The sequence below is a fragment of the Pristis pectinata genome, chromosome 11 (assembly GCF_009764475.1).
Source record: "Pristis pectinata isolate sPriPec2 chromosome 11, sPriPec2.1.pri, whole genome shotgun sequence".
NCBI classification, from domain to species: domain Eukaryota; kingdom Metazoa; phylum Chordata; class Chondrichthyes; order Rhinopristiformes; family Pristidae; genus Pristis; species Pristis pectinata.
Genome location: NC_067415.1, coordinates 36,674,765 through 36,691,554, shown reverse-complemented (window position 1 = coordinate 36,691,554; position 16,790 = coordinate 36,674,765). Strand labels below are relative to the sequence as shown.

At 41.8% G+C, this 16,790-nt stretch overlaps 1 protein-coding gene across 4 annotated transcripts in view; it reads right to left on the bottom strand.

The window, feature by feature from the left end:
* tgfbrap1 (transforming growth factor, beta receptor associated protein 1) overlaps positions 1 to 16,600 on the bottom strand; it is a 46,472-nt gene extending 29,872 nt beyond the window's left edge. For 2 of the 4 annotated variants that reach the window (XR_007957135.1, XM_052026070.1), the window contains exons 1-2: positions 16,503 to 16,600; positions 10,474 to 11,175 (exon numbers count right to left, since the gene is read on the bottom strand). Coding sequence is in view for 1 of the 4 variants with exons in the window: in XM_052026070.1 (XP_051882030.1) it covers positions 10,474 to 11,158 (685 nt within the window). In the remaining 3 variants the exon portion in view is untranslated. The remainder of the gene's footprint in view (positions 1 to 10,473; positions 11,176 to 16,502) is intronic. The other 2 variants (XR_007957137.1, XR_007957136.1) reach the window with 1 other exon arrangement.
* Between the last annotated feature and the right edge of the window lie 190 nt (positions 16,601 to 16,790).

The following is a 16,790-nucleotide window of genomic DNA, read 5'->3' as shown; positions in this document are numbered from 1 at the left end:
GAGTCCAGTTAATCAGCGACAACAGTTTTTTGGAGGTTCCAGTGAGATGGCTAACCTTTAGCTTCACTCTACGGGAAAACAGGGTTGAGCCCCAGTGACCAGTCTCGAGCCAATGGCAGCTCAAATCTGAACAAGTAGAACTGAGTCTGTCACTGGAACGCTAATTTCTTCCTGCGTGGGGTAGTAGAAGTACGCCATCGTATAGTCGCTGAAAGGGATAGCAATTGGCTGAGCAATTGCGACGGGAGGTTCGAGTCCCCCTGTTCAGAAATGAAGAGCTGCAGCAGGCGCAGGTTCAAGTCCCACGAGTGAGCACCTGTGGGCTGGGTCCCACAAAGAGGGGAAAAAAAGGAAAATAAAAAGAGGAATAGGGAGAAGGAATGTTGTGGTTAAGAGTAAAATATTTTCTTTTCTGTGTGAGTGTGAATGAATGTGAGAGTGAAACTTTATAGCAAAAATGAGGAGCCCTGGGCAAGACTGCCCTGGACCCCCTAAGAACACCGACGGGTAGATGATTTTGCACTACGGACCAGAAAGTGTTAAGTACGTTGAAGAGTGGGTGAAGTGGACTAAGGGAGCAGATACGAGTTTCCCTCCCAACAATATTTTTAATGCAGACCATCTGGAGTGTCTGCAGAAGGCATTAGCAGAGACACAATACAAAATGTAAGAGTAATGTGAGTTGGTCTGCATTTATTTACTGGAAAAATGAGATGCATAAGTGGTTAGATGGATTCCACAGGAAGAGCAAGTAAAGTGTACAAAAAGTGCTGGAGAAAGGGGAAAGACAGAAAGGACGGGGAAAGAGAATGGTGTCTACCTCAGTGTTTAAAAAGAAACAACTGGTACTGGAATCAGAGGATGAAATAGATGACTATAACCCTCTGCACCCTCGCCTCCCTCAGCCACAGTTACAACAAGGCTCACTCCAAGTGTCACCCTGAGTACTCAGCGGTGCCGGCATCAGCCACTGCCCCACCACAGTTGGAGGTTCCCAATATAACCTAACAAGTGCTTTGAGGGAGTGTTTCCCCTCGCACTGTAGATTGGCATAAGATACAGAGTACTGTGCAAAAGGCAGATGAGGATGTTAACCACATGTAGAACGCATACATACCATATTTCAAAAGCATTCCGGAATAACCCCAGAGGCGGGGACACCCGCCTTGATAAATGTTATTGTAAATGGGTTGCAACCCAGGTTAAAGGAAATGTTCACTGTTACTTGTGTAGAATGGTTAAAGATTTAACTTCAACATTGTGATTTGATTTAAGATTGAGTGTTTTACAACATTGTCAAAGGCAGTTATAACACCAGAAATCTAAACCTACTAAAAGGAGGTGCGGGACACGTTACTTGTATCAGCACTGGGGGTTACTCCACGTTAACCAGCCTGGGGTCGGGGCAGCGGACATGGTAGGGGTAGAGGACGGGGATGTCCGTGAGGGGTTTGTTTGGTCTGCAGACAGCCTGGCCACTCGGCTCCAGAGTGCCCTCTGCACCAGGGAAACACCAATAGTTAACAATTTCCACCTCCACAGGCTGCACAATTCACTTTAAACAACCCATTTGATCAATGTCCCTAGCTGTCACAATAGAGATGCCAGGCCCAAATTCTGCCTGCTATGAAGATTTCTGAGCCTGCTATTCCCTTGACTGTAAATGGACAGCAACTTGATTTGTTAATTGATACTGGAGCCACTTATTCCACAATTCATGATTCCGATTGGGCACTAGCACCATTGAGCAATGAATCAGCAAGCGTTGTGGGACTTTTGGGACAGCCAGTCTCTTTACCTGTTTCTCGAAAGGTTACTTATCAGCTTCAGGGACACCAAGGGGAACATCAGTTTCTTAGCGCACAGAACCCTTGGGCTAATTTGTTGGACAAGGATCTCCTTTGCAAGCTAGGTTATACGTTGGTATGTTCCCTTGATGGAGCACAACTTGAAGTACCAGAAAGTGTATACCCAACTCTCTGTGCCTCGTTAGAGGAGACTGCTCAGGTAAAACCCGAAGTTTGGTGGTGGAAGTTTACTAACAAATCTTTGTCTAACAAGGGCGTTAGCCACAGTTAAACAATTGCAGCAACTCCCTGAAGCCCATGTAGTGCTGGGAAAATACCCATACATGACATCCGAGTGGCATACAACTATCCATTGTACAACGCATTACTCTGCAGAAGGTCCAGACCATTCGTATGAAGAATCTGAGGCAACTATTGTGAGACAGCCACAGTAAGTCCATCTTTATTACTAATTTTGCCCTCTATGTGGGTACCGAAGGCATAGCTGCTGCTACGAAACTACCACCTGATGCAGACCCACTTTTCCAAATGCCACCCAATGGTTTATCATCTTTTATGCAGAACACCAGAGGCCATCCATACTAACACAGAAGGAACCCTCTCAGATTCCTCCGCCCCCAAGGAAATTGTTTTCACATACAACAGATCTGCACCTTATCCCACGAATTTCAAACACTATGTTTTGAATCTTCCTACGTCACAGAACGATGATATCACCAACTGTTTACTCGCCCAAGTACCAGAGACCCTGTGGGCTTCTCACCTCTTCAGGAACCCCTGTACAGCATGATGAATTAATTGCCAATCTCATTTCTGCTATTCAATTGCCTTCTGTGATTGCTGCTATTAATGTGTTCAGACTGCCAACCCCTTCCCAAACCCTAATGATGAACTCGTACATTTACAGTGTGATGCATCAGAGACCGAAAAGACTCTATGGACGTCATACAATTACCTAAGTGTATGGGTTATAATTATGTACTTGTTATTGTGTGTTTGATGGGTAGAAGCCTATCCAACTTGTAGAAATGATGCTGCAACTGTTGCTAAACTTTTATCACAAGAATTCATTCCTAGGTTTGGAATCCCTGAGAAGATATCAAGTGACAACACTTTGCAGTGTAAACACCACTTCGCTTGCCCGCACCACCCACAACTGAATGGGGCAACGGAGTGACAGAATGGAATCCTGAGAAACAGACTGGCTAAATTATGTGAGGAAACAGGACTGAAATGGCCAGAGGCACTTCCCCTGGCCCTCATGACAATGTGCTGCGCTTCAAACCGTTGAACGGGCCTATCTCCACATGAGACAGTATTGGGACGTCCCATGCGCTTACCAGTTATGCCTTCCCTTTCTGTCAAAAAGAAGGACATCCATACCATGAGTGAAAGTGTGTTGCAGTATTGTATGGCACTAACATGAAAAGAGTTCATTAAGTTTCCATCAACAGGTAATTGAAGGCCAGAAGGTCGTGACGACTACAGAGTGCCATACCTACCAGCTGGGAGTTTGGGTACTCATGAAATCCTATTGACGGAAAAATGCCTTGAACCCCAGTGGGAAGGTCCATATCAAGTGTTGCTGACCATGCACACTGCCGTGAAGCTCCAACAGAAACTGACTTAGATCCACACGCACCGCATGCCAAACCTGCTGCGCCACTGGACCAGGAAACCAGCGGCAAAGAACTATCTGAATTATTTGATCACTATCATTCATGGTTTTAAGTAGTCATTGTGTTTTAGGTTATGGATATTCTGTATGCCCGTCCTTTGCTTAAGCGCAGGACTGCACTTTCCTACGTCTTAGTTTTGAGTATGCTCTGTGTTCTAACCAGTCGAGTTGTTGGAGGGCCCATGCATTCAGGGGAGGGAGTGCCAATGTGGCCAGTAGCCCTTAATCAGAGTGAACTCCATTCCGTCTTCTACTTTGATGACGACACCAGAGCCGGAGGGGAAACAAGAAACTGCACTGTCCATGAGGATGAACCTTGGCTTTGCAATTGCTTTGAGGGATGGTATCAGCCTTCCTATGACAGGTCACATAACCCTCCAGTGGTGAGATTGCTCCATGAGAGTCAGGGAGAGGTTTGCCATTGTAATACCCAGGGTTTGGGGTCAGACTTAGGCAACAGTACGTGCAACTTCTTCACCACTGCTGACCCCACCCCCAGCCCTGTTAACAGCACTTATTGGGTCTGTGGCCACAGGCTTACCCTGGCTGCCAGGGATGCTCCTCTCCAGATGGGATTCCTGGCCTGAACCAAGGCCATGGAGAGGTAGCTGTTACCTGGTCTATATGACACCATAGTATACCACCTGCCATCGCTGTCCCTACATCCAGCTGTGTGAGGCCGCCCTCGAAGGGCCATCACAGAGGCTGAATACTTCTGGATAATAGCAGCCCCATTCTGGGGACCTGCAAGGCTGCCTCGTGAAAACAACAATATGGCCTTGGCAATGAAGAAATTGGCTAATGAGATGGTCCTAGCATTACAGAACATCAGCTAGGCCATTAAGGACATTACAGCTGAGATGGAAGGGATTCGCTCTGTGGCCCTCCAGAACTGGTTACTGTTAGACTTCCTACTGGCCGAGGAAGGCAGTACTTTTGCCATTATCGGTTGGGAATGTACATTCCTGACTTGTCTGAAAACATCAATAATTTGGCTGCACACATCGAGGAGGAGGCTGACAAGGTCAGAAAGATCGGCAGGAGTTACATAGGACCCCTTCGTCACCTTGGGGTCCCTTTAGCTAGCTCTGTTCCCTGTTGGGGGGGTTGGGGCAGCTCCATCATACAATGGATACTCGGGGCCATATTTCTGCTGGTTGTGATATTCATTTTTAATCTCTTGCCTGAGATCACGCTGTGGGGTGATAGCCCACAGAGCAGCTGCCTCCATGATCAGACAGCTAACCGCCGATGAAGTCATCACGGAGTTCCAGAAACTCCGTGCTATTGAAACTCGGTAAGGTTTGTCCGTGCTATTGAAACTCAGTAAGATTTGTGTTGTCCTTTACAGGACAAAAGTTGGGGGGGGGGGGGGGTGGGCGCGGTGTTGTGGAGAAGAAGCGTGGACACTGTGGCAAGGCAAGGGTTGAGATAGTGTGTAGGCAGAGATGATTTGCAGACAGCCTGCAGTCACCCCTGCTGAGCAAGGTCCTTGAGAGCACAGCTCCTCTTTGTACAGCACAGGAGCCGAGGTCACCAGGCACACCAAGACAAGGATGCAAACGAAGGATTGCAAGGCGCACACTAACTATTGGACAATTACTTTACTAACTCTAAAGTACTATTGGCTATTAACATGTAGTTTCTATTGGTCATTAACACCTATATAAATGGATCATGACTGGTATTTTATGTATGCAAAGATCTTAGTCGGTCAATATCTGTTTAAAAAGACAATTTTGTTGAAATTTTAGAATAGTTCAGCAGCAGGAGCCAGACTGTTCTCCTTGTGCACAAGTAAATAAACAGTGATTGAGAAATGAGTGCAAATTATCAGAGTCCAGTTAATCAGCGACGACAATACTGAATGAGTCATAGAATTGTTTCTGCACAGGAACAGGCCGTACAGCACCACTCGCCCATGCCGACTGTGATGCCCATCTGCACTAATCCCATTTACCCATATTAAGTCAGGGTCCCTCTGCTCCTTTCCTATCTGTACATGTCCAAATGCCTTTTAAATATTGCAATTCTATCTGTCTCTATCACTTCCTCTGGCAGTTTGTTCCATATAAAGCCACCAACCTCTGTGTGAAAAACTTGCCCCTCAGACACCCTTTAAATTTCTTTGCTCTCACCTTAAACCTATATTCTCTAGCTTTAGATTCCCTCACTCTAGGAAAAAGACTACCTGATCTATGGCCCTCATAATTTTATAAATCTCTCAGGTCACCCCTCAGTCTATGTTCCAGTGAGAATAAACCCAGCCTATCCAATCTCTCCTTTTAAATAAAGCCCTCCATTTCAGGCAATGTCCAGGTGAATCTCTTTTGCACTCTTCCTAATGCTAGCACATCCTTCCTATAGTGTGATGACCAGAACTGTATGCAATACTCCAAGTAAGGCCTGACCAACTGTCGGTACATCTGAAACATAACATCCCAACCCTTGTACTCAGTGCCTCGGTCTATGAGAGCTAGCATGCTGAATGCATTCTTCACTCCCCCAAGGTCCCTCTGGACATCACTCCTGAGTTGCTGCAAGTTGAAGAGTTTCCTATCAGTTCTGAAGATTAACTAAAACTTCCGGTTCCTAAGTTCTCCAAGCCACCAGTGTTTTACTGCACCATGAAATCCATCTCCATCTCTTCCTTAACACCCTCATATTTCAAAACCCCCGAACAAACTCACCTCTGATTTCATGTTGCTCTACATTTACCTTTCCTTCACTGTGTAATGCACTATTTTTATGCATGTAACTAATACTATAAGAATGCAGTCATTAGTAAATATTTTTCCTTATTTTTAAGGCATGTCAAAAGATATAGCTGCTTGATGCTCTTTCAAAAACTTCATTTTCTTTGCCACCCAGCCAGTCCTCTTGCTTTTAGTTGCTACTTATGAAATTTCTAATGAGCTCCCATTTCAATATTTTTCTCCTTCCACAAAGATGTGAAAAACTATTCAGTTTAATGGCATACATATGAAACAGGTAACAAATAACACCAAGAGATCACATTTGGAACAGACCAAATATGTGCATTGCTTACATGATATAGTGGACAGCAATTTTTCTGTTTGAACAGCTTGCGTAAATTATTAAGCAGACCGCATGATTACATAAAAAAACAAGAGCTCCAATAGACAAAAAGTACAAACAGAGAAATCAGCCACTCCTCAAAGAAATGATGGCCCAGTTTTCAGAATTTTGTCTCTCCCCTACTTTTGAGTTCCCTGCCCAAAAGGGTGGCACATTGGTGCAGAATTCCTTGGAGGTAAATATCTGAGCTACTGCATTGCCTGACATCATTTCTCACTTTGCACTCATCATTTGGCACTGCTGCCTCAACTCCAGGGACCCAGATTCAATCTTGACAGAGTGCTGTTGGCATGGACTTTGTACGTTCTCCTAGTGACTGTGTGGGTTTCCCCGCACATCTCAAAAATGTGCTGTTAGGTTCATTAGTTACTGTAAATTTTCCCCTAATATACATGGGTAGCAGGAAAGACAGGGAGATTTGATGTGAGCTAAGGTAAGTAAGCAGGGGAACAGGACTGATGGGAATGCTCTGAGAGCTGGCATAGATACAATGGGCTGAATGGCCTCCGGTGTCAAGAGAAATACATGATATGAAAAATTCACATCCTTCCCCTCAGCAAAAGCTTGCAAACAAATGCAGTGCCACCTTGGCTCCTAAATTGTTTCAAGTTCATAGATCGCTGGGGAGATCTTACCCAGTTCCAACTTTAACACATTAATCTTATAAAATCAGCTTTGGACAGCTTCAGCTCTAAAAATGAAACAAACTGAAATCAACACACATATTTAAAGTCAAGCAGCAGAGTCCACAGAAAAGGATCTGACTGGCAGAAACTGGTTACATTTGCAAAGTGAGAAATGACGTCAGGCAATGCAGTAGCTCAGATATTTACCTCCAAGGAATTCTGCACTGTACATAAAGTATCTTGCAAAAAAAAAAACTATGCACATTATATTCTTGAATACTCTCTGCTGTTAGATTCCATGTGGAGACCAGCAATAGAGCTAGGTCTTCCTGTATTCAGCTGGGGAATTGGCTCATGGATCCTTATGGGGCCCACAGTTTTCAATTTAGATTGTATGGCTACAGGAAGATCAATAAGCAGAGAGCAAGGTCTTATTTTTAAAATGTGCTTTGCTTAATGTTTACAATTATTTATATTTATTTTTAGTTTTTTTTAAATTTCAAATAATTTTATCTTTTTAATTCTTTGCTGGTATAACCACAATGGGCAGAATGGCTTCCTGTGCCACAAACATCTATGATTCAGTAACAAGTTTGCAAGTTGTACAGACTATTACATTGTTATTTTGTGGTGCAGAAATAGTTTAATCTTCCAAACTGTTAAAGAAAGAGACGTGCAACTCTGTTGAATATCATTGAACAATTAAATAAAGGACAGTTTAAAATGGAAAACTACAGGAAAAGAATGAGGTTTGGCCTGTTTGATAGATTATAAGTTCAGTTCAAATATAATGGTGGATCATTTGTTTTATTAAAACTAGATTAGACAAGCTATATGGTTTCCTTCATTTTTGTTCCAAGATCAATTTAGTAGCTCGAGTTTTTTTTTGTGTAACTTGATTCTCATATCTTATTTTTTCTAATGTCCCAAAAAATAATACTGAACCCAATGGCCCAGGTTTTACTAGCACGGCCACAGTTGCTGTTCCTGGTGATCAAACATTCAAACTTACCTGGTTGAAATGCAGAGGGACTATCTCGTAGCCTGAAACACCCTGGAGTCCAATATCAAAGCCTTGTTAGAGGAAAATCGGTGTCAGATCCTGCATTTACTCCAATAAGTCTCAATATGATGCAACTGCTGTTGAAGGATTCATAAACTGGCAACTAATGGAGCAGAAGCCCCAGACTTACTGCCACTGAAACAAAAAATGGAACCACTAACAATTACCCAACAAAATTTGGGACATTACCTTTATGATGCTATTTTATAGCCTAACAACAGATGCTTATGAGCACCTGTATTGACAAAAGCCATAATTAGAGCATGACCACCTCTCTGGCACTAAAAATAAACAACTTCTAACAACCACCATCCACCTGCACATGTCCAATTATACTTTGTTCTCTATAAAATAAAGTGAATGATAAAACTTGTTGATTACTTCCTGGCTCACTGACAGAAATTGCTTCAATTCGATTGGCTGCTTAACCAGTTTGGCCACATCACGGCTGCTAAACTGATGTCTGAGAGCAAAATACATCTGTAAAGGGGAAGATCATACCAGAAAGTGCTAGAATTTACATAAGAATATATGAAACAGCTTTCTGTCTCTCTACTTTCTTGAATAGCAGTGGAACATTTTGCTGATGTTATTGTCAAGGTCACCTGCAATCACCAGTAATCACAAAGTCTGAGCTAATAACACAATCACCATACATTTCAGCAGAACATTCCAAATATATATTTGCAAAGAATGAGAATGACATGCACTTCAGGAAAAAGGGGACCTTGCCAGAATTATAGAGGACAAACTGCAATACATTCATAATAAATTTACTTTAAATTTGTGAATTCTACAAACAAGTCATTAAAATTTGACTCTAGATGCCAGTCAAAACAGCCATCTGATTTTGATCATATTTTTAATATGTATAATACCCCAACTTCGAAATTCTGCAGTGAAAAACCGTCTTTAAAGAGAAAACCCAATTAGAAATTATTCTCCTGAAGAGCTTGGATGACCTCAGAAATCATTTAAAGGATTTATTTTTAAAAGTGAAAAGCATGACCAAAATGGCATTCAGCCCACATACCTTTGTCAACTCTTTCAAATAACTATACAATTACTCTCCCTTGGCCCTGCACACTTTTTCCATTAAGTACTTAATTTCATTTTGAAAGCTAATATTAAATTTGTTTCTATTGTCCTTCTAGACAATGGATTTCAGATCATAACTCAATAAAACCAAAATCTATAGCTCTTGCCCAGACACTTTCTTTTGACAGTTATCTTAAATCTGTCTTCTCAGTAAACCTCTCAGTAGAAACAGCTTCTCCATAATCTTTTTTTTAAATCAAATCTCCTCATAAATTTTGAATCCCCTATAAATCCCAATTTTGTACAATTTCTCCACATAACTTAAGTTCTATGACCATGGTTATCATTTTCATGCATCTCCTCTGTACCCAATCAAGTCCTTGACATCCCTCCTAAGGCACAGAATCTGCAATCAGCCAAAATTCACTATCTAAATTCAACTTTTAAAAGTTTTCCACAACTTTCTTGTTTTTATATGTGTTCCCTCTAAATATTTTTATTTGTCCTTCAAAGTTGTATGTGAATCATGGAGCCTCTGTTCCTGCACTCCATTTAAGTTTATACCACCTTTCCTAACATTTAATTTTTGTCTTAAATGCCAACTACCCCTTGTCTATCCATGATCTCCTGAACTCATTTGACTTTCCTCCTCATCATTTATGACATTACCAAGATATATGCCATCTTCAAGTTTCAAAATTAGACCATGAAACTGAAATAAAACTCATTAATTTACTGAAAGAAAAGTTTTCCAATTCCCACCCTACGAAACATACTCAATCTTATGAGATCTAGCGGCACAGAACTGGTGTACTAGCTTGTTATGCAAGGATTTCCCTTGACCAACTATAAACAAAGATCCCCTTTCTCATGTGATTCATTTAGAGTACTAGAACAATACAGAAACTGAATATTGGAGGAACAAAATATTTCTCTTCAAGCTACCTCATCTAATGCCACTATCTTTTAACTGCCCTCCACCCACACTCTTTTTAAGTGATGTTGAATCATATGTGCTTTTGAGCATCTTAACATCTAGTTCAAAATTGGAAGGAATGGCTAAGTAACCTATCCTTTAAGTAGGGTACATCGATGTCATTATAACGCTTATAAGAATAGTCATCCTGCACATAAAATATCATAAATAAACAATAAACTTACCCAATGCACCTGGGCCAGCTAATAAAAATTCCTCTCGTCCAATCCGCTTTACAATTGGTTGTTTTTCCTCACTATTGAATGGGAACAGGTCCTGTGAAACACCGGTGTTATAACACAAAATAATATACTGTGTGCTCATTGCCAAGCAAAGGAAGTAGCCATCTGCAGCTATAGCAACCGGTTGTTCTGGTGTGGACACTTCCTTCATTAACTGGACACGATCTTCATGTACTGTGTATATTTGCACGGTTTTCCGCTTTAGTGAAATGGTACAAACTTCGACACAGAAGGGGTCTCCAGTCACTGGATTCTCATTTACAGCAAATGCAATTACTCCTTTGATTTTAGCTCCTGATGGTATTGGCTCCAGATTCATCATATGCAATAAAGTCACATTATTGTCACATAGAACCAATAGCCTGTTCAAAGCTGATGCTGCTTTCAGCTCATTCACAGCTTTTTTAAGCCCCAGATACATGTGCAGTTGTTTTATTGGAGTAAACACAAGTCTTCCTGAGGTGGATACTTTTTCTTCCAATAGAAAGTGATAGATAAAGCAGTCGTTTGTTCCCACATAAAGATTCTTCCCGCAACACTCAATACAGTCAATAGTCATCCAAGTTTTATCTCCTATCAGCAGATCTCGCTCAAGAACAGGAACAAGTTCAAATGCCTTTACGCTCATTGTGACTTTCCAGTCATCTAAAAAAAAAGGGGAGGGCAGGGGGAGGACAACAAAGAATAAATAAAGAATAAATTTAAGTTTAATACATTATCTAAAAACAGTTTAAAACCACTCAGAAATTCATGTAGTCAAAGTCAAAAATATAGTCAAGGACATCAAGAGTTTGGGAAGGTGCTCCCAATCAACTTTTGAAAATAGATAATCATCCTGTAATAGATTTAGCAGAACTGAAAGCCACAATGAAGTAATGAATGCTTTTAAAATTATAGAATATCTTGTTTTAGTAACATTTCATCTTTAGTGATCATGACCTCAAACATCTAATTGACTTCACATGAAGCAGCAGGGCCAAAACAAAAGGATAAACAATAGTCAATAAGCATCACTTGCGGCTCTCAGAGTTTCTCTGGCATCAAGTCCACACTTTGATAATACACCTGGTAAAGGAACCTCAAAAATGTATTGACCTACTATTGTCAACATGGTAATCTGACACCCAAACCAGGCCGCAGGGCAGAATTCCAGGACACTACTAATGATTAACGAGCAAGCCTGATCACTAATGCAACCTGGATATGTAGATCTGTCACCATGAGTAATAGCTTTTGCTGCTCCTCATGTTAATGCATCAACAAGTGTAGTCCTCCTAAATTGATAGACAACAGGAAACTTAATAATAATGCATTCTACCATTCATCATAGTTTTACCTGGTATATTTCCATCAGGAATTGGGATCCCAAAACCCCAGGTGTTTATATACTTGTTCCACAGCTGCTAAGGTTTTTAAGTAACACACCATGACAAACCCTCGAATTTCAACAAAACAGCTGCTTTTTTTAAAATATAAATTTAGTTACATTCTGCATTGAAGGCAAGTCCTACTATTGCATGAAAACGCTGCTATGCAGTAAATGGATTGTATCGATAATGCATTATGCTTGTTATCTCCAGACTCAGTATTCCAACAATCTGCTTTTTGATTTAGTGATGCAACTGAATCCCAAAAATAAGTAGGCACGGAATTAAAATAGCAATAATATCAAAAATCGCTCAAATATTCTGTGTCATAAGTTATCTCTGTGCCAATGTTAACTACACAAAAATACTATCATTTAGAAAGTACGATCTACACAAGGGTTGTGCGATGAGGTATATGTTGGGACGTTAACAAAAGACCTTGAGCACATTTTCTCATTTCCCAAGATGGACAGGTGAAAAGCAGTCATGTTATCTTTCAAGAGGCTGCTGTCCTTCAAATATTTGAAACATTTTTCCCGCACCAGGCTGTACCAAGTAATTCTTAGAACTATTAACTACTCTTGGAGCCAGCAAGAACATAGAATATTACAGCACAGTACAGGCCCTTCGGCCCACAATGTTGCGCTGACATTTTTATCCTGCTCTAAGATCTATCTAACCCTTCCCTCCCACATAAACCTCCATTTCTCTATCATTCATGTGGCTATCTAAAAGTCTCTTAAATGTTCCTAATGTATCCGCCCCCACAACCTCTGCCGGCAGTGCGTTCACACCCACCACTCTCTGCGTAAAAAACTTACCCCCTGACATCCCCCTTATATCTTCCTCCAATTGCCTTAAAATTATGCCCCCTCATGTTAGCCATTGTCACCCTGGGGAAAAAAGTCTCTAACTGTCCACTTGATCTACGCCTCTTATCATCTTGTACACCTCCATCAAGTCACCTCTCATTCTCTTTCTCTCCAAAGAGAAAAGCCCTAGCTCACTCAACCTAACTCACTCAAACTATTGCAGACAGTGTTTCTGGACCAATGCCACATCTGGGACACCACTGCTGATCTGCTAGCATCTGTGGAGGTAACAAAAGTTTTTTTGTGTGTATTAAATACAATTTCTGTTACGTTAAATGCTTCATTTAATTTCAATTTACTCAAGTCCTTTTGGATCAGAATTTCCCTGCTAGCTCATCTGTGCACAACATTCCAGTTAGAATTGAAGATAATACCCAACCCACACCAAACCAACAGTGCTGTTGAGCAAAAATTTCAAAAATAGTCAAGTTTTTGCCAGTTACATTTATGATACAAATGACATTAATGAGACAATCAAAAAATCTTGCACCTGTTCTGACAACCTTTATCGTTGATGTAGTTGTGGAATTGATTGCTGAATTTCAAATCAATGCAATCTACATTAGAATTCTATTGAAATCAAGAATACTTGAGAAATATTTTGAGTTAATTACACTTTCCCTGAACGACTAAAAAGGAAATGTGGGATGGTGCAGTGCTCGGTTGCGTAAGCAAGAGTCACTTAGAATTAAACATTTTACAGGGCTGACTTAACTTAGCTCAGCCAAGCTAACAAGGGTAGCACAACAGTTAATCAATGTCCCCAGCATGAAATGCTGCTGCCTTGTCTCAGTAACAATGTGCATAGGGGGCAAACTGCCAGCGAAAATACTGTTGAGAATATTATACGACTACTGATCACCTAGAAGTATTAGAGAGTTGCCAGTGCTCATGAAATATCAACTTAGCATGGGTCACGACCTTCTGGAGAGAAGGGTAAACAAGAAATTATTGATCACATAAATTGATCCAACATCAAGGTATACGGTGACTTTTGGCATTTCACACGATCCTAGCTGCAGCATGCAGTTTAATTATAATGGATACCTTTATGAGTGACATGCAGGCATTTTAACACAGATCCACCATGTAAAAAAAACTGAAGGAACTCAGCAGGTCAGGAAGCATCTTTGGAGGCAAAAGGGATAGTCAGTGTTTCAGGTTGAAACCCTGCATAGGGACTATTCTAGATTAGAGCATCTCTGTCCTTGGGATATCTGGCAAATAATAATAACAACAGGATATGGTGGGTTTTAATACTTCTCCAGCAAATAAGAAGCCATGATCAGAATAAAACATTTAATCATCTGTTTTCTAAGTGTAAACATGGATTTATGGAGGATTGTCTGACTTTTCACCTGGACCCAAATTAGATGAAGATGATTGTTGTTCAATTTTAATTAAATTCACTGTCAATAATTGTTTCAGCTAAACAGCATTGATCCCAATTTTACTGTTTTAAAAAGCCAATACATAATTTGAACTCAACAAATTTTTCAGGACAGCAATTCTGCAAAAGATTCTACCTCACATTTGACCCCAACGTAAACTTCCAGCATCATCAACTCTAATTTCACATCCACAACATCAACTGTCATCCAAGTACCACTACTGCTGAACCCCTCATTCATGCTTGTCATCTCCAGATTCGTATTCTAAGAAACAGCAAATGCTAAAAACACTCAGCAGATCAAGCAGCATCTGTGGAGACAGAAAGAGAGTAAGTGCTTCTGGTCAATGACCTTTAGTCAGGAAAAGCAGGCACCATCCTGCAGCTGCAGACAGGGAGAGCAAAACAGAACAAAACTGGGGTATTGTGAGCCTCCATATTTGTGTAGTAAATAGGAATTTACAATCAGAATATATGATATTGAACATCAATAACCATCTCCTGAAAGTAAGAGAGGATTTGTCAAGGCCCAGGGTGCAGTGACCAGAGAACTATTTTAACAAAAAGTCATTAACCAGAAATGTGAAGTCAATTTCTCTCTCCAGAGATGCTGCCTGATCTGCTGAGTATTTCTAGATGATTTTGTTTTTAGTTCAGATTCAGTTTCTGCATTCTTTTGCTTTTCAAGTATTCAAATGATCTGCTGGCTGACCAAATGATACAACTGAAAATTGTATTAAAACCCCAAAATATGTGGCTGCAGAATTAAAGCAGAATTACTTAGGTATTTTGGGTCACCATATTTACACCAATATTAATTGTGTGAAAATACTATAATTTAGAAAGAGGGGGGCATACATGAAATGACATGGCTGGGGTGTGTGTTGAGGGAATAAATGGGAGGAAATATCTGGAGAAGAGATTGCAGATGCCGGAGGAACTCAGCAGGTCAAGCAGCATCTGTGGAGAAAAAGAGGTGGTTGGCGTTTCATTTGAGACCCTACATCAGGATTGAAAGTGCAGAGGGAAGATAGTCAGTACAAAGAGGCGAGAGGGAGATCTGAGACATAGGCTGGTGGGTGATTGCTAGAAACAGATAAGGTGGGGGGTGATGAGCAGCTGGAACCGGTGGGGGAGGGTAATAAATCTCGGAAACACTGGGGGGGGGGGGAATAGAAAAGATGAACAAAAGGAGAGAGAACCTAGGTGGACTGGTAGGAGTGGGAATGATATGGGGTTGTAGGTTATCAGGTTACCCTCTCCCCATTCCCTAGATTTGTTACTTCCCCCACCTGGTTCCATCTGCCCATCACCCTCACACCTATCTGCCTAGGTTTCTTTTTCCTTAGCCTATCATTCCTATCCCCTCCCCATCTGGTTCCAACTGACCATTACCTTCCAGCCTATCTCAAAACTGCCCCCTCCCCCATTTCACTTGGTTCTACTTATTACCTACCAGCCCTCATCACACTCCTTCCTCTCACCTCTTTATAATGGCTATCGCCCTTCTACACTCTCGGTTCTGATGTAGGGTCTTGCCCCAAAACATCAACCATCCCTTTGCCTCTACAGATGCTACTTGACCCACTAAATTCCACCTGCAGTTTGTTTCTTTTTGCTCAGGTGGAAGCATCTGCTTATTTATGTCAAATTTGTCTGTGGCATTGTCCTCTCAGCTAGAATTGAGATCAACCCCATCTCAAAAGACTTGCATACAAAATTTGGACTGACATTTTAGCATATATATTGAGAATGCTACACTGATGTAGATGCAGTCTTTCAGGTTAGACACATATATAAAAAAATCCCATGACACCAAATCAATATCAGGTGAGTTTCCTCCAGTGGCTCCATAACTTAAAAGAAAAATAGGTAATCCGGGTAATGGTAAAGTCTGCTCATTGCAGAAGCTCGGTATGGCTATATTACCGACCACATTTCCTACAATAGTGTCTATACCAAAAAGGTGTGATTGATTTTAAAGCTCTTCGGAAGGTCGTGAGAGGGTCACCGTAAATCAATTCCAGCATCACCGAAGACCTGGACCCACCTCAATGCCGGGTTAAATGTGAATATCATTCGATAACAGAAATAACCTGTGACACCAGGATACATCCGTAAATATGTGATCCACAGACTAACAGGTAGGGCAAACATTTCCTAATCACCACTGAATCATCAATTACCGCTCCTTAATGCTTCCCCAAGCAACACCTCGACTCTACTTATCCTCTCCCCAAACGGTGACCATCACGATTTCTAATCCGTTGCGCGGAACCCGGAGCCTCAGCGGGCTGGGCTGGGCTGAGCTGGGCTTTGCTCCGCTTCGCTTCGCCCTCTTACCCAAGCCTCCGGAACGGGGTTGTGCACCTCACTCTGCCACAGCTGTTCGCCTCCTGCAATCCACTTCCGACGCTTCCCCGGCTGCTTCCGGTCATGTCACCTCCGCGGCAGCCGTCACCGGTTATCACGTGATCCTGCGCAGCTCTCCTCCACCGCCAGAGGCGCCAGCGCCGGCGGCCGCTGACGCAGGGATTCCCAACGTTGACGTTTGGGCAGGGGGGGGGCGGGGGCAAACGTACGATCTTGCGCCTGCGCAGCACTTGCAGACTCGTTCAGTATTTTGGACCT